This window comes from Tursiops truncatus, chromosome 8 (genome assembly GCF_011762595.2).
Source record: "Tursiops truncatus isolate mTurTru1 chromosome 8, mTurTru1.mat.Y, whole genome shotgun sequence".
In the NCBI taxonomy this organism is placed as follows: Eukaryota; Metazoa; Chordata; class Mammalia; order Artiodactyla; family Delphinidae; genus Tursiops; species Tursiops truncatus.
This window is the reverse complement of record NC_047041.1, coordinates 83,081,824-83,100,497: the sequence shown is the minus strand read 5'-3', so window position 1 is coordinate 83,100,497 and position 18,674 is coordinate 83,081,824. Positions and strand designations below refer to the sequence as shown.

The following is an 18,674-nucleotide window of genomic DNA, read 5'->3' as shown; positions in this document are numbered from 1 at the left end:
CACCTGACATAGTTATTCCCTGCTTTATTAGGAGAATTGGTATTTTATACTATAGATATGTCCTCAACTTTATCCCATTTAAAGACTAGTCAGCATCAGTTATATCTTAACAAAAGATTGACATGCTAGCATATTGGTACATCATTTTAGTTTTCCCTACCTCTCATTAAAAGTCTAAATTTAAAGTTCAGCCTCATTTTATTATTTTTTCTTTGGTCATAATTCCTACATATTTTTTTAAGTTTTAAAAATTTATTTTTGGCTGTGTTGGGTCTTCATTGCTGCACGTGGGCTTTCTCCAGTTGCAGCGAGCGGGGGCTACTCTTTGTTGCGGTGCGCAAGCTTCTCATTGTAGTGGCTTCTCTTGTTGTGGAGCATGGGCTCTAGGCGTGCGGTCTTCAGTAGCTGTGGCACGCGGGCTCAGTAGTTGTGGCTCACGGGCTCTAGAGTGCAGGCTCAGTAGTTGTGGAGCACGGGCTTCTTTGCTCTGCAGCATGTGGGATCTTTCCAGACCAGGGCTCGAACCCGTGTCCCCTGCACTGGCAGGCGGACTCTTAACCACTGCGCCACCAGCGAAGCCCTCAGCCTCACTTTAATCTTTTGGTTTTATTTTTGTGAAGATGCACAATTTAAAATTGTATTATAAAAGTATTATATTGCACGTCTATTTGCCAAGTATATCTTGACAGTGCAGTAGTTCCAAAGTAATCATTAACTTGGATAAAAAGTTGAAGAGTTTAGCTCTAATTTACAAGAAATGAAGGACACAGAGGAACATGATAAAGGATAGTACAGGCTTGCAATCAGCTAAATCCAGACTCTGGGAAACTCAAGAACAGATGACCAGGTTTATTCAATGACAGAAAGAGAGAAAAGGAGAAGGAAGGAGGGATAAAGAGAAAAACCTCGAGTAAAAGATTTAAGAAGCACATTAACCAATTGCACTTTATGAACTTTGTTTAGATCCCTATTTGAATAAACTGTCAAAATCATTTGAGATCAGAAAATGTGAACACTGAATGCATTTTGATGATATTAAGGAATTGTGGCTTTGTGTGTAATGACACTGTGGTTATGTTTTTTTAAATTTAATTTTTTATTTTTGTCTGCGTTGGGTTTTTGTTGCTGTGTGCAGGCTTTCTCTAGCTGCAGTGAGCAGGGGCTACTCTTCATTGCAGCGTGCAGCCTTCTTATTGCGGTGGCTTCTCTTGTTGCAGTGCACAGGCTCTATGTGTACGGGCTTCAGTAGTTGTGGCACATGGGCTCAGTAGTTGTAGCTCGCGGGCTTCAGAGCGCAGGCTCAGTAGTTGTGGCGCATGGGCTTAGTTGCTCCGCAGCATGTGGGATCTGCCTGGACCAGGGCTCGAACCCATGTCCCCTGCATTAGCAGGCGGATTCTTAACCACTGAGCCACCAGGGAGGTCCCTGTGGTTATGTTTTTAATGTCCTTATCTTTTAGCTATACATACTGAAACTTAATAGATGAAGTGATAGGATATATGAAATTTGCTGAGGTGGGAGCACAGAATAGATTAAACAAGATTGGCCATGGGTTGACAACTGTTGAAACTGGATGATGAGTACATGAGAGTTCATTATTCTGTTCTCCCCATATTTATATATGTTTGAAATTTTCCACAATAAGCTTTAAAAGATGTTGAAGTTTTCAAAAGCATTAGGACAGCTCAATTTTTACTTGTCTACAGTTTATGGTAATTGACAAATTCACTGTAGCATAGCCTAAGTTTCTATCTTGTATCTTTAAGAAGTATACCTTTCAAGGTACAAACCATACTCCTATTAACTTGTAATTACAGACTTCCTTACTGTTTAATACTTTCTTATATAAACACTGCAATGTCATATCATTTAAATTCCTAGGATGTTCTATTAAGTATCGTGCACAATAATTATAAATCAACCCACCTAAAAGAGGTCAATACTTAACAGCAATACACCATCTAATACTCAGTTTCGGACACAAAAAGTTATACAAAAAAGTTTTATTAAGTACAGTTTCATATCTAGAAGAACATCCAATATTACAATGTGATTGCATCTTTAGGATACATAATTTATTCTTAAAATACACAAGTTATATACAGACACTGGAACACTCAGTCCCCAAAATACTCAATAAAGATGTCTGGGTGACACTTATAGAACTGACCTAGCAATTTTTTCTTCTCTTTGGCAGAAAGTTTTGAATCCTCATCAATATTTTTTAGTAAATTCATTAGCTCATCCTTGGTTGTCTTCCTTGTATGGTCAGAATAATCACTTTGATCAATTCTCTGGCAATAAATATATCCTTAAAGTTTAAAAGTAGAAAGTTCAGTTAATGAATCTATTCCTCAGACTTAACTAGAAAAATCAAGCAACACTTTTATACTTATACATATTTTTCCCCATTTTGTAAAATGCATGTAAAGATGCTAAGCACTGCTGACTTTCGAACCCTGTCAAGTTGCTTTTTGACATAAGGAGGCTCTCAGCTAAGTCTGGATGGCTCTGAGGAGATTGATTAGAGTCTAGCTGAAATTAAAGTACAACTACTTACAGCAAAACACTTTCAAATAAACACCAGGAATTTATCCTCGTGAGACATGGAAGTAGTATTTCTCAGATTACCTGTGTCTCTGTTTGGATCTCTCCCCTTCTGAATGTCCATGAGCTTAACACTGACAATTTTATGTAGAGTTCCAGGAATCTCAAAAAAAAAAAAAAAAAAAGGAACATGGAACATTATTCAAATGCATTTTAATCTAGTGATCTATTACATAAGATCAACTTAACTACTTTCAGAGTTTTACCTTAAAAACATCTTTTTGATGATCCATTAAAAAGAGTACCAGAAGATCAGTTTTGCCTTTGGATAAATTTTTATTGTCAACAATAGCTTTTGAGAATATCCTTTTCACAACCATTCGGTTGTCACTCTATAAAAATAAAACAACACACACCCAATGGTATATATTTTTAAGAATTGTAATATAAAAGGGAATGTTAAATATTAATAGCTACTATCCATTTCAGCATAATTGATGCTGATGACGGATATGTCCTATAAATATTACAGATACTGAATACAATTAACATTTAGACAAAAGACTTACTTCTTTCTGTAATTTCAATTCAGAAGGATGTGCTGCAACAGCCATGAAATACAGTAGTCTTCTAAATTCTTCTCTGTTTTGGGAATCCAAAAGCTTTAGAAAGAGCTGAGTAGCTTCTAATGCTATTTCAGTCTTCCCATTCACTTCAGTCAAAAGAAAAAAAATGCTTTTAATTTTGACCAGACACGACTGTATCAAAGGGAACAAAATTCAAGTCAGAGCTTATGCTAATCAGTAAACTTATCCAAAATGATGTTCAAAAGCAAAACAAAAAGACTAGGAATTACAATGAATGACCAATACCATCAAGAAAGCCTGTACTTGGGACTTCCCTGGTGGCACAGTGGTTAAGAATCCACCTGCCAATGCAGCGGACACAGGTTCAATCCCTGGTCCGGGAAGATCTCGCATGCCGCAGAACAACTAAACCTGTGCGCCACAACTGCTGAGCCCACATGCCACAACTACTGAAGCCCGCGTGCCTAGAGCCCATGCTCTGCAACAAGAGAAGCCACCGCAATGTGAAGCCCATGCACCTCAAGGAAGAGTAGCCCCTGCTTGCTGCAACTAGAGAAAGCCCGCACGCAGCAACGAAGACCCAACACAGCCAAAAATAAATAATTAAAAAAAAAAAGCCTATACTCAAATTGGCCAGTCCTAAGTCCTTGTTGTACACAAATCTTAAGATGTTAAATCTAACTTGGTTTGTAAATAAATTCTCAGTCTATGTTTTCCAATAATCCACTACATTTCGAGGGTACACTTTGTATACAGTACTGATGTATCCAACTCTACCTGAGAAAAATAAAGGATTCTCTGAAACCTGCAACTTGTTTTCAACAAGCCATATGGAACAGTCTGGCTCACTGGTACAGAGACAAAGCAGAGTGTCTGCCATTGTGAAGAGAATGAAGGGGGAATGGTGATAGTGCTGATAACACTTTCTGAAAAAGAGAACTGCTACTCTATGCTTATTAAGCTTCCAGTGAATGAGAGCAGCATTCTCCTGTAGCAACCAGAAGTCCCTGAATAACTTCAGAGCTTATTAAAGCCTCTTTCCAAATGAGGCCTAGAAGTTTTGGAAAAAACACACTTTCCATGGATTAATCCAGATCCACTCTCAGCTTGAAGTAGTACCATTTTGGTTAATTTTGAGGACAAGTAACGTTTTCCTGTTCCCTCCAAAAGAGAAATTCTTGTATCCAGTAACATCTTACTTACCTAGGAGTTCTGCAATTCCATTATGAACATCAGATAGGTGATTTAACAGAGGTTCCCTACTACTGTAATATTTGCTAATGGCATCAAACAGAAGTTCTTTCACTAAGTCTGTTCTATCTGGTTGCTCAGGAAAGTTTCTGCTTATGTCTACAACCATCTGGTCTGGAAGGTATTCCAAGCAGTCAATTGCTGAAGAAAGCCACTCATCTTCCCTATGGGAGAAAATAATTATTATTTTAAAAAGCAAAGGATAACCAACATACACTCAGTACCTAATTTACTAGCTATTTCAAGTTTCCTACCAGAATAAATCTCTAAACACCTAGATAAAGAGATGTGTAATTCTTTTTAATATATAGTTAGATCATGAATCACAGATAAAAAGTTGGGTTTAATATGTCTTTTTTTTTTTTAAGTGAAAACAGAATCCATCCACTACAATATAGGCCTGAGAAAAACATCAAAATTCAAACTCTGCTCCTTAAATTTACTATGGAGGTCCAGAAACTCTAAGTTGCTTGCTCAGGGTCCCAGGTAGGGCTAGATCCCAGATCTGACTCTTAGACCAGCATTTTTCTAATATAGTATTGCTTACTTCAAAGCTCTGTGTATGATCTATCATCTCTGACTTTGGCTAGAAGAGAATACAGGAAGATAAGGTACGGTTTCAAAATAATTAACTATTAATTACCATTTCTAATAAAATGCCAGTTGGGTAACTTAAGAAAATTGCTACATTTCAAGGAACAGAATGACTAAGTTTTTTTTTTAATGTCTTTATTGGAGTATAATTGCTTTACAATGGTGTGTTAGTTTCTGCTGTATAACAAAGTGAATCAGCTATACATATACATATATCCCCATATCTCCTCCTTCTTGCGTCTCCCTCCCACCCTCCCTATCCCATCTCTCTAGGTGGTCACAAAGCACCGAGCTGATCTCCCTGTGCTATGCAGCTGCTTCCCACTAGCTATATCTATTTTACATTTGGTAGTGTATATATGTCCATGCCACTCTCTTACTTCGTCCCAGCTTACGCTTTCCCCTCCCTGTGTCCTCAAGTCCATTCTCTACGTCTGCATCTTTATTCCTGTCTTGCCCTTAGGTTCTTCAGAACCTTTTTTTTTTTTAGATTCCATATATATGTGTTAGTATACAGTATTTGTTTTTCAATTTCTGACTTACTTCACTCTGTATGACAGTCTCTAGGTCCATTCACCTCGCTACAAATAACTCAATTTTGTTTCTTTTTATGGCTGAGTAATATTCCATTGCATATATGTGCCACATCTTCTTTATCCATTTATCTGCAGAATGACTAACTTTTAATATTCAATTTGTTAATATATATAGTTTAAAAAAAAATCATGTCCTCCACTGCTGTGGACTCAGGACAATTAATTCTGCCACCACCCAGGTCATGTCATTTCCTCTAGTCAGCAGCTTCATCATAAGATGTAGATAGATGAACTTTAAGGTCAATTTCTGATTCTGTACTTAAAATTTAAGGTAATCATACATTTTTTTCACATGTTACTTTAGATTGTAGAAATGTAATTTAAATTCTTGTAGAATAATAAGCTTCCTCTTTATATAGAGTTCAATAAGTAGTATGTTGGGATTAATTTTTTCACATAAGGGTTTAAGGTACCTTTTGACATTCAATTGTTTATTAATAATTCATTAGAATGCAGAAATGGTAAAGTATAGTAAAAATATAAGTTGTATTCCTTTCAAACATTTGCATCTTCCTAACTACTGGAACACTATCTGCTAAGGCAAAAATCACTAAAAATTAAACTAGAAAATACAAGATTTTAACATTTAATAATTTTACTTAGGGGAAGAGTTTCAAGGTTATAAGGAATATAGAACTCCTCCTTAAGGAAAAATGAAATCATAATTCCCTTAGCACCTGGAGTTAAGCCTTCAAATTTTTAATCAGGAGAGTGTAGTCAGAGGTGAGAGCAAGAGTTATTCCATGATGTTTCTTTTAATTTAAAAACATACTTAGTTGTTTTTAATCGTTATTTTTAATATGGTTGTAAAACTAAATAAAATGGCAGAACTAATTCTTAAAAGAGGACTCCTGTATGAACAGTATAGTAAACTCAATATAAAATAATAGATTTTTATCACAACAACCAGGAAGTTGGTGATGCAATAAATATATATATATGCTTAACTTATAATAATACATATGGGATAAGTATATATTCTTTTTTTAAACATCTTTATTGGACTATAATTGCTTTATAATGTTGTGTTAGTTTCTGCAGTATAACAAAGTCAATCAGCTATATGTATACATACATCCCCATATCCCCTCCCTCTTGCATCTCCCTCCCACCCTCCTTATCCCACGCCTCTAGGTGGTCACAAAGCACTGAGCTGATCTCCCTGTGCTAAGCGGCTGCTTCCCACTAGCTATCTATTTTACATTTGGTACTGTATATATGTCCATGCCAGTCTCTCACATTGTCCCAGCTTACCCTTCCCCCTCCCCTTGTCCTCAAGTCCATTCTCTACATCTGCGTCTTTATTCCTGTCCTGCCCCTAGGTTCATCAGAACCATTTTTGTTTCTTTTTAGATTCCATATATATGTGTTAGCATATGGTGTTTGTTTTTCTCTTTCTGACTTACTTCACTCTGTGTGACAGTCTCTAGGTCCATCCACCTCACTACAAATAACTCAATTTCGAAAAACACATATTTAATACACATTCTAGAAGACTATAAAAGCATATATAGTCAAAGGAGTCTAAGAATTTGACAAATCTGTTCATTTTGTTCCAGGTCCGTTTGAAGACCAGACAGCTTTAAGAGAGCAGACAGCCTGACATTTTAACAAAGAAGATGGAACATAATAATTTTCTTCACTTGATGTGCAAGTGAGATATATGTGAAACAAAAATGAATATGAAAAATAATGACATTTAAATCTCGGTAATTTTGACCAAGGTAATTTTGTTCATTTTTCCCAATACTGATAATATCAATTGACAAAGCATATCTGATTGTATGGACAGAAGAAGTCAAAAGATTATCTTAAAACTAATATCTTCCTATAAACACACTCAAATTATTATATGTATTTCCACATACTGAGATTCACTGTAAGCCTTGAGAATCCCTCGATCCAGATAGTTCCTGTTGCTGACCAAGTCAGGCTGCCTCTTAGGTTGAGTAACTTTAGGTACCACCTCTTGCCGTTTGAGGAGGGAGTCAAGGAGTGGAAGGTCTATAAGTTGTAGCAGACGCCCAACTGTTTCTTCTTGCCATACTTCATTAACAACTGCACAGGGAAAATAACAAGGGGAAAGGTAACGATTAATAGTTACTACATGCTCACCACAATATCTGCCTAGGCAGGTCTAAGCTAATAAACTTGTGGCAAAAGAAAAAAAAAAAGAAGAAGAGAGAGAGTCAATTTTATGAAGTAGTTTCTTATAACAAAGTAAAACAATTCAAGATTTGTTTAAAGTGTAGGAGAACAGACTTTGGACAACAGGAATTCTTTTCATTTTTGTACTGTAAAAAGCAATATGGCTTGATAAGAGATCAAGTCATATAACATGTTAATAAGGACCTTGGAAGAAAGAATGATTCATTCAATCTGAAAACTGGTTTGAAACCATTGGCTGCAGATTATTCCGCTCAGGGTTTCCACAAATGGGATGGGGGAGGGAAGGTGGAAATCAGTCATTAAAACCACATTCCATTGCCACAGACAAGGAAGAACATATAACCCTGTTAATGTTTTAATATAATTCTCAAATTTTTATTTAACCTAATAAAATTTTAGGGAAAGATATATCTGAGAGCAGATTTCAAATAAATTTTTTAAAATCTGCATGTAAAACATTTCAGATTTGAATCTCTGCCAGCTGATAGGACAAAAGTCAGTGTTCCAGAATTGCAACACTGATCTATTTGTTAAAGATAATAGACCTCTGTTAAAACTTAATATAAACAGCTTTAATACACAGTGTGCTCTTTCTTTATGCTCTGAATATCTAAATTCTAATAAAGGTTAAGATTGAAAAAATTTAAATAACTTTATTTGAAGTTAGTCTTCTATTTCTTCCTGTATCATCTTTAGCTTACCTTGTGGAGACAAGTTTGCAGAGATATTTACGTGAGGGGATTCGGCAGGCTTTAAACTCAGATTTTCCCACAGATCCTCTAAACTTGCAGATTTGATATCAGAGGACTTAAATAATGCATCTGCATACCTAAAATGAATTTATTTCATAAATTCCTGTTTACTAGTAAGCCTACAGAAATATTTTTGAATCTGAGAGCTAAGAGTTTCTAGAAAGTTTATGTATTTCAGAGCAAAAACATAACAAATACAAATTCTAAGAGTAGAATGAAATATAAAAACATCCCACCTTCTTTCTCAAGCCTGAATATACACACTCTACATAAATTCTTCTTTGAGCATTTAGATTTAAGTAATTCAATGACTAAAACGTTAGTCGCCAATTTTAAAACATAATCAAACACAGTCAAACTTCATTATGCTTACTGTTTTTATTAGTTATCTCTCTTTCTGGGGCATTCTCTGGTAGATAGTGCTCAAATACAGAACTATAATGTCTTATTCATAATTCTGAAACCCAAAAAGCTTTATAAAACTTAAAGTTTATTCAGAATTCATATAGTGACAAAACCTGTTCTGAGACTATCACAGCCTTTATCTATCCCAGTTAGTGTGAATATTTTCACTGCAGAAATACTAATGTGTTTGATTACCAGATGCTATCCCAGACCCCTCTCAGAGTGTGATCTAGTAAATGATATATGTACATAATGACCTTTCTAAAATCTCCAAAGTTCCAAATTCCTAAACGCATTTGTTCCCAAAGGTTTCAGATAAAGCACATGGACCTACATTTGGAAAGTACTGACTGTGCCCTACCTTATTCTCCTACTTTCTTCTTATATAGAGAGAGGTAAATTTTATCATGTTTTAGAGTTTAAAAAAACATTTGAAAGTCAATACACTAAAACTCTGACTTTGGGTCAGATCTGAATTGTAAGAGCTTCAATTACGTGGTCACCTTTTCAAAGCTTAGCTGAGGGGAATAAAAGGGAGAAGTTTTATCTCATGACAAATAACTAAGTTAGCTATGCACTTATCACCTACACCCATTTCAATCACTGGGTTCTACAATTCTGTCCCCCAGGCTCCCTTTAAATGACTCCTGCTTCTCCACCACTGCTGCCTACTTCCCCCTCATCTGTAGACCACAATATTCCAAGATTCCTCTCCCCATTAGGCTGTCCATATAGCTGCTTAAAATACAATCTCATCATGCTTAACATCTTTCTGTGGCCTCTCCAACATCTGTGTGATCACGTGCAAACTCCTTAAAATGTCCTATGAAACTTTCTGCATACTGGCTCCTTTCATATTTCACATCTGCTATTTTCTGGATTCTAGCGACAACCCACCTGCTTGTCTTCACCTCTCCTGTTCTCATACCACTTAGTGTATAAACTCTCTAACATTTTTTATACTCTAATTGTAACCTGAAGCAGAAAAATCAAAGTTTGTTGATGGTTTCTGCTAAATATATGAACAAACGAGAATTCTAGGAGATACCAAATAAACAAAGGTTTGCTCTACTTTATCAAATTTACCCACAGACCCAGATTTTAGCCTAATTTACTGTTCCAAAAATAACAGACAGTCAGCATCTCATTAAAAAGTAGACAAGGGCTTCCCTGGTGGCGCAGTGGTTGAGAGTCCGCCTGCCAATTCAGGGGACACAGGTTCATTCCTCCGTCCGGGAAGATCCCACATGCCGCGGAGCGGCTGGGCCCGTGAGCCATGGCCGCTGAGCCTGCGCGTCCGGAGCCTGTGCCCCGCAACGGGAGAGGCCACAGTAGTGAGAGGCCCGCGTAACGCAAAAAGCCAAAAACAAACAAACTAACAAAAAAAGTAGACAAAATCCTGCCAATATCCCCCCTGCCAATATTATGAGACACGCTACCTACTGCACTAAAGAGGCACCTCCCCCTGCCAATATTAAATGAAAATCTAACAGACTAACCTGGAAGGTGAAAACAGTTTGTTCTCTTTGCCTAATTGACTGTCTTGGTTAGGTATCGTTGTGAATCTATAAAGGCTGCAACTACTATCTTCAAATGTAGGTTTTTTGTCTTTTCCAAAGACTTTGGTCGGAACTGCTTCAAATACTTTGTAGTCCATAAGTGCTTGACACACTCTCACCACTTTGGCCCGAGGAATATCTACATCACCAAAGTATTTATTCTGAATTAGGTGAGAAAAAATGACATCCACAGCTTCCGAACCAACAAAACAGTCATTGTGTCTTTTTAAATGATGCCTTCGTTTTTTCACCTCCACTTGTGTTTGAAGAGTGTTTATAATGCTGCTCCATACGTATGTGGCTCCAAATGGCTTCTGGGCTACACTGAAACCTGGAGTGGGAAAAATCACAGTTACCGCACTCATTTGTAATAAGGTCTAAGCAATCCTTAAGCAAACCTCCGAAGTTATTAATAAGAAACAATTATGAGGGCAGCTTATTACTGAAATATGAAATTATTAGTAGCAACTCATTAAAAAATGTAGTGCTGAGCCTGCGTGTCCGGAGCCTGTGCTCCGCGACGGGAGAGGCCACAGAAGTGAGAGGCCCGCGTACCGCAAAAAAAAAAAAAAAAAATTCCAGATACTTCATAATTCATTACTAAACAAAGAAGGACGTAATTGATGCTAGTTTTCCAAATATGTGAGCAGTTTTAAGAACTGAATTATGGAGACTCAACTAGATAAATCAAGCTGAAACTAGACTTACTACTGGTACTGTATTTAGTCTCTACTGAGTAGAGCCAGAATCATGCACTGGGTGGAATCTCAAAATATGTCCAGGTCATTCCCCTGGTATCCAGAACTAGGAGTAGCTGTACTGTTTCCAGCCACTATGACTAAATAAAAGGAGGATTAGCATTTAATATTCTTAACTTCCTAACATACCAGAGATTATAGCTGAGATTTAAATGAACTTAATGTCTGTTCTTTAGTCTTTTTTCAAATCTTCATTATATTATTAATAGTAGCTAACATTTGAGGACTTACAATATGACTCTGCCTTCTCTCATTTAATAAACTGATAAACTTCTCTAAAATAGTTATTAATAATCCTATTTTGAAGAAATTGAGGCTCAGTGAATTAAACAAACCCTCAGTATTTTTTCCCCCTCAGTTTTACAGGTAGTAAATATATACTAGCTTTTCTTAGTACTTAAATATAAATATATTAAAAGTCAGTCAGGGCTTCCCTGGTGGCGCAGTGGTTGAGAGTCTGCCTGCCGATGCAGGGGATACGGGTTCGTACCCCGGTCCGGGAAGATCCCACATGCCGCGGAGCGGCTGGGCCCGTGAGCCATGGCCGCTGAGCCTGCGCGTCCGGAGCCTGTGCTCCGCAACGGGAGAGGCCACAACAGTGAGTGGCCCACGTACCACAAAAAAAAAAAAAAAAAAAAAAAAAAAAGTAAGTCAGCAGGGCTTTCCTGGTGGTGCAGTAGTTAAGAATCCCCCTGCCAATGCAGAGGACATGGGTTCGAGCCCTGGTCCGGGAAGATCCCATATGCCACAGAGCAACTAACACCATGCACCACAACTACTGAAGCCCTTGTGCCTAGAGCCCATGCTCCACAACAAGAGAAGCCACCGCAACGAGAAGCCCGCGCACTGCAACGAAGAGTAGCCCCCGCTCGCCGCAACTAGAAAAAGCCCACGCGAAGCCACAAACACACAGTGCAGCCAAAAATAAATAAATAATTTTTTAAAAAAAGCTTTGGAAAAAAAAAGTTAGCAGATAGTTTTAGCATTAACCTTTCATTGAAGACTTGGATTAACTGAAAGAGCTTTAAGTGAGCCAATGAGATTAAAGAAACAAACAAAAAAACAACTTTAAGATTTTTGAATCCTTAACCAAGCTATTTAAAAACACTTAGTAGTCATTACTCCTAAAATAAGATAGTTATCATAATTCTATGATATATACTATCCATAGTATACAGGAAAGGAAAATAAGCAAGGTTCAAACTTGTAGAGCTCAGATTGCCTATTAAGTACCAACAAAACAGACTTCTGGGCTAGGAATAATACTAAAGATGAAACACATAAATCATAACAGTTGAGCTACAAGTAAGTTAGCATAAAAACCCTAAAAGATAAGGCTGACTCCGTTATTAATTTGAGATCAATAAGACAACTGATGGGGGTGAGAGCCTCAATGATGTGAAAAAGGCTAATCTTCACAGAGGAATTAAGAAATAAAGAATATATTTCCCCATATTAACTTGCTGTTTAAATATGGAAAATCAGGAAGTCTTGCAGGTTGGATAACAAAGTATAAAAGATTAAAGAACAGGTTAGAGCAGGATAGTAGGCACCTGTGAGCCATACAATGTTTCCAGAGTTCTCCAGGCATAATATAATTCAGCCCTTTCAGGTCCCCTCTGTTCTCACTGACCATTAATTCCCAACCATTGCATCCTGGTTGCAAATATCCTGGGATATTTCCCCTTAAGCATCACCACCCGTAGACCCAAACTAACTCATGTTCGTACAGATATTTTAATACATAATCTACCCTGGACTTGACGAGTAAATGTGCCAAAACCCACACCAGGATAACCTGTTTTTTTAATGCTGACTTCACCAGTTGAACATAGATCCCCCACATGCTGGTTTGAAACTTCTTATTGATCATCATCTAAGAGCTGAAATGAACATTGGTATCGCTGACAATGGCCCAGTAAGATGAATTATTGTGACTTCTAAACAGGATTCGAGAGACCCAAAGTATACAATGAATGTTTTGTAAGTCTAGCAATCAGAATTTAAGCTTCAGCTTGGCCTCAAGCTTCACTTGCATATGAGCTTGACAATTCTTTAATATTCATCACTGTCTGCATCTTGATGCTTCTTTGTTTACATTTGGTTAAGCATGTTCTAAAAGCATCATGACCTAATGATCAAAGTCTAGAGACCAGCTGCGAGAACCCTGAAAAACAGACTTAACTTTTATAATTTGTTTTCTTCATTTACTGATACAAGAATTAAACACTATGTTTAAGGTATGTTTCAGGTCTAAACTGCTGATTTGCAGGACTTTAGAGACTAAAATTATATCTCTCTCCATTTAGACACAGTCATTGAACACCAAACAAAATATGTAAGAAATGAAGCGTAGGAACAAATTGGACCTGTCGAATAAAAAGCTTTGAGAAGCTATCAAGAGGCTCAGAAACTGTTTTAAACTAGATCTATAACATACTACACATGCTCTTGAGCACTGTATAAACCTAGGCTAGTTAACACTCAGTTTTCAAGCAGGCTCTTCTTTATCTGTGTGAAAACAATAGCCATTTTTCAAAAGCAAAGACCCATCCTTTGCATGTGTTTGAAATCTACCCAAAAAAGTTTACCAGCCATAAAAAAGTTAAACTTCTAATATTGGACTTATGTGTATTTGTAACACTACTAATAATCATCTTTACTGGGCTTCCCTGGTGGCGCAGTGGTTGAGAGTCTGCCTGCCGATGCAGGGGACACGGGTTCGTGCCCCGGTCCGGGAAGATCCCACATGCCGCGGAGCGGCTGGGCCCGTGAGCCATGGCCGCTGAGCCTGCGCGTCCGGAGCCTGTGCTCCGCAACGGGAGAGGCCACAACAGTGAGAGGCCCGCGTACCGCAAAAAAACAAACAAACAAAAAAATCTTTATTTCTAAAAAGGTACACTAAATAATCAAGTTATTATAATAATAATTCCTTAAAAATCAAGTCATAAGGCAGATCAAGAAATTACATTTACTCATTAAGTCACAAGGGGATAATCAGCATCAACTATGGCCCTGCTGTGAAAACCAATTTAAGGGTGAAAACAATTCTATAATCATTTCAATCAGTGAGATTATATTAACTCCTTAGAAGATCAATAGACACATTATAAAACTGGATCCCACTGTAAGGTAAACATACACACAAGAGTTACTAAAACATGCTACTTCTAAATGAATATGTAACAATTTTATCTTCAACTTTGGACATTACACTGCCCCCGCCCCCAACACACACAAAAGAAAAGAATTCAGAGAGTTATGTTAGGCAGTTTTGCACAAAACTTAAAGAAACAGTGAGCTAGTGCCTTATTTCATTCAAATTTCCTTATACTTCACAGACGTTCAAATTATTCAATACTTGTTAGTTGTAGATTACTGCCAACTATTAAAATATTTTAAAGAAGGGTTAACACAGTGGTTCTTAGTGGGTGATTTTACTCCCCCCGGACATTTGGCAATGTCTGGAGCCATTTTTGGTTGTTATAAGCTGAGGGAGAAATGCTACAGATGTTTAGTGGGTAGAGGGGCCAGGGACACTGCTTAACATTCTACAGTGACAGGCCAGCTCCCGCAACAACAAAGAAAATGTCAGCAGCGCCGAGGTTCAGAAACCCTAGGTTAATTGAACCCTAGGTTCAGAAACCCTAGGTTAACCCTAGGTTTCCATGTCTTTAGACATGGAAACTTGTGTTAATGCAGCAGGCACAGTGCTAGGTTCTGTGAATAGAAAAAGACGAGAGTGTGGGTTCTGGAGTCCCAGAGAACTTGGTTCTCTATTCTTGGCTCCATCATTACTAATAATGCAATCTTGGGCAAACTGCCTAACTTTTCTGGTGCAAAACAGAGTTAATTCCACTGCTCTCAGTTACTGTGAAGGTCATCTAAGATATATATGTAAAGTGGCTGGCACGTACCCAGCAATTAACAGACGTATAAAAACGAAAGGGGAAATTGTCTCAATCTAGAAGAGCCGAAGGACATGTGGATTCACTGTAATGTAATATCCTGGATGGGACCCTGGAACAGAAAAAGGATATTAGGCAAAAACTAAGGAAACCTGAGTAAAAGTATGGACTATCAATATTGGTTCACTAATTGTGACAAATGTATTACACTAAATGTAAGATGTTAATCATAAGGGAAACTGAGTGAAGGGCATATGGGAACTCTAAGCACTAACTTAGTGACTTTTTGTAAATCTAAATCTATTCTAAAAATGTTTAAGTTTATTTAAAAAGTTAAAAAAAGGAAGGTCTCTTTCTTCCTCTTCCTTTCTTTGAACTAAGAAGACACAGTCCCCACCCTCAAAGAGTTTACCCTCTACCTATTCATACCACTTGGATGATGAGGTCAAGTGCTGAACAGTAGTCAGTCAAATAAAGACCACTAGCAGGTGAGATGACAAATGTGACACACACCAGAAGATTTAACTCCTCATCAGAAGATAACAAGTATATAAAATCCTAAATCATTTAGGATTTGAGAGAATTTTTCTTAAGAATTATTTTTTTTCAAAAGAGGTTTTAAAACATTACTCACAGAATTGTTAAGACAAAGGAAAAGGACTACATTTATTGGACATTAACCAAACGTCATGAAAATAGATAAATGTAGAGAGCTGTGCTTTGAGTGTTAAAACTAGGCAGATGTGACTGAGTGGGGAAAACTTCCTATACGCCAGTATCAATACTGCAACACTTTTACTGCATATTGGTTTTGGTAATCCAAAGTTTGTTTTCCTCTTACACAGCATTAGAGATGTCATGCTGAAGACTGACATTGCCTCTGAAAAGAAGGCTGCAGGTAAAGTACGTAAAATAAATAAAGAACAATTTTAGAATATGTTTAGAGAACTATTAACAAAAGTAGGCACTGGCCCCTGCTTTAATTCATACAGATTAATGAGATAGCATATGGGAAGTACTTTGAGCTCCCTGGAAAAGTGATACCAGGTGAATTCAAAGAATTAGGTTACAGTATAAAGGGATAACAGGATAACATACCACTTTCTTGCTTGTCTATATTAAAAGACAAATTTCTTCAAATTACTTACTAAAGGTTAGCATACAGACTTTATTTCTTCTACATAAATCAGGTCCCTGGTTGTTACAGCCCCTTTAAACTATGGAAGGATTACTAATAGGTAGAGAAACAAAAATACAAAGCTGCTTGCCAGAGGACACAGAAAGAGAATGGCAGGGAACCGAGAACACAGGCTCCCATTACCATGCTCGCTAGGACTGTGACAAGGCAACTAAAGAGTGGGAAGGGGGATGAACATAGGATAACAGGTAGGGTTCCAACTGTAGCAACGAAAACAGATGAGAAAACACAGTGGGCCCTTCTCTGCCCACTGCACCTGGTGTGCAGAAGACAGTGGTCCTTTCCTTGGGTTCAAATTCGATGACCAGCACTTCAACTCTTCCCTCTGAGAGTCATCTACTTAATTTTGAATACATATTCCCTTATATGAAGCACCTGTTCACTAATGACCAAAGCTCAGAACAGGAATTTCAGCTGTTAGAGAAGACAGGACTTTCAATCACATACAATTTGGCAATTTCTTTCACCCAGAAAGTAAGCCTAAAGAATTCTCAAGACTGTTTCCAATATTATTTGATTTTATATTCCTAAACGATGAAGTATTTCCCTTCTCTTCACACTGTAAACACTGGAGAAATTCTGAATGTAGCCATCATGTGCTTATTTGAATCCTTTTAATTGGAGAGTAAGATTAATGTTAAGATCGTTCTTAGAAAAGCACAAATGAAAAGTGGTTCTCTATCACAATTTATCATCAGCATTTTGAAGATTAAAAGGAGCATCACTAATTATAAGTTAAACAGAAAACTGGGGGCACTGAGATGCACCCAATTTGTCCCACGTCAATCCACTGACCACTGTCATCTTGAGGAAGGAGTCACAGTTTCACTGGTTTGCTTTTACAAATGAAAGGCTTAATAATAAGGGAACTAATTCCTACAGCAACCCACATTGTAGCTACAGAAAGGGGGGAAAGTTGTAACTTCTCTAAAAGGAAAACAAAAAAGCCAAGTATTATCTGTACCCCTTAACTCTATTAACTGAGATGTAGGGTATGCTAAAATCGGAATTTTAGAACCGATCATCCGATTCCGTTCAATTGTTTGGACATTTAAAGAAACCAAGATGTTAGCATACTAATATCCTAAGTAACCTGCCTCCCAGGACATGATTAAGCTGGCAAAATTCACCAGTGTTTCTTCTTATCTCATGCAACCATTGAAAAGGAAAATCAAAAACTTCTACTCATTGAAATACTGCTTATCCAGGAAGTGTAACTAATAAATACCTTTTATGCCAAGTTCCTGCCGGTAGAACTTAATGTAACAGAAACCTCTCACCACTCCCAGGAAGAGTCTGGGCAACAAACTGGGCAACAGAGGCACTGGGCCCCTGGCCATATTGTGGAGTCAAGGTTTGTGGCTGAGACAGTAACCAGTAATGATGTGCAGCACGTCTGGAGACCTACTGCAAGCGCCCGGCACGCAGCTGGCGCACAGACTAGTGCGCGGTGAAGTTAAAGTCCGGGTAACTTAGGAGAAAGCTGGCTGCGAGGGCACCAGGGTCCGGCACAGCAGCTCACCGGCGGGGGCGCCGGCCCGAACGGCCACCGCTGTGCGGAGCTCTCGGAGGCGGCCGTGGACCTGGCTGTACCTGGCGAGATGACCCGCCCGCGCGAGAACCTCAGCCTGCGCCCCCCGCCCGCCCCGTGACCCCCAGCGTTCCCAGACCGGGTCCTCGACACCTACTGGGAGGCCTCTGCGCGGGACTCTGGAAAGCCGTCAGGTTGAGGGCCGCCGCCTTCTCCCGCACCGTGGCCATAGCCGCAGCCGCGCGGACACCGCCGCCCCAGACCGCCGCACGGCGAAGTGGGCGGCAGCGCAGCGGCCGCCAGTTAACTGGCCCGGGATGGGGCGGGGCTCCCGCCAGGCCCAATCCCCGCCCTGTGATCGGCCGCTGCGCGCCGCATGCCGCCGGTCACGTGCAGGCCGGGGCCGACTGTAACCTGAGGCCCCGCGGGCGAGGAAAAGGTGCGGACCCCGCCTTCGAGACAGCCAGGTGGGAAGTATTTCGGGGTGCTGCGCCCTGCGAGTCCGCGCCGGCCGCACTCTGCCCGCATCCCACCCCCGCCGTCGGCACAGCCCACGCGCAGGCAGAGATATGCGCGCGGCAGGCTCAGACCAGCTGGGTACAAAGCGCGTCCCGCAGTGGATTAGGTCTGGGGCTCGGCCAGCTGTTTAACTGTCTTGGGCTTCTGTGTCCTCACCTGTGACGCGAGGGCAGTATTAGTATCCGCTTCGCGGAATTTTTTTAATGAAGATTACAGGAACCAATTCATGTATTTTAGTTGTTGGGTCTGGAACATAAGTGCTTAAAATTATGTCACGGTGATAAGTGCCTCGAGTTTTTC

At 38.9% G+C, this 18,674-nt stretch overlaps 1 protein-coding gene and 1 long non-coding RNA gene across 3 annotated transcripts in view; one reads left to right on the top strand and one right to left on the bottom strand.

Moving 5' to 3' along the window:
* Positions 1 to 1,988: 1,988 nt before the first annotated feature.
* Positions 1,989 to 18,150, bottom strand: DEPDC7 (DEP domain containing 7). 2 transcript variants are annotated; one of them, XM_019948479.3, is made up of 9 exons: positions 18,013 to 18,150; positions 10,401 to 10,791; positions 8,446 to 8,573; positions 7,444 to 7,633; positions 4,338 to 4,549; positions 3,117 to 3,259; positions 2,814 to 2,939; positions 2,632 to 2,710; positions 1,989 to 2,311 (listed from the first exon to the last, which is right to left on the bottom strand). In XM_019948479.3, exons 1-9 carry the CDS (start codon positions 18,083 to 18,085, stop codon positions 2,118 to 2,120), a joined length of 1,536 nt encoding a protein of 511 aa, XP_019804038.1. In that variant the 5' UTR covers positions 18,086 to 18,150; the 3' UTR covers positions 1,989 to 2,117. The 2 variants fall into 2 exon arrangements, with proteins under 2 accessions (XP_019804038.1, XP_019804039.1); XM_019948480.3 differs by lacking the exon at positions 18,013 to 18,150 and adding an exon at positions 15,136 to 15,238.
* LOC141279374 (uncharacterized) overlaps positions 7,232 to 18,674 on the top strand; it is a 34,133-nt gene continuing 22,690 nt past the window's right edge. Inside the window, exons 1-2 of the long non-coding RNA XR_012333499.1 lie at positions 7,232 to 7,299; positions 15,972 to 16,029. This is a non-coding gene — a long non-coding RNA (uncharacterized lncRNA). The remainder of the gene's footprint in view (positions 7,300 to 15,971; positions 16,030 to 18,674) is intronic.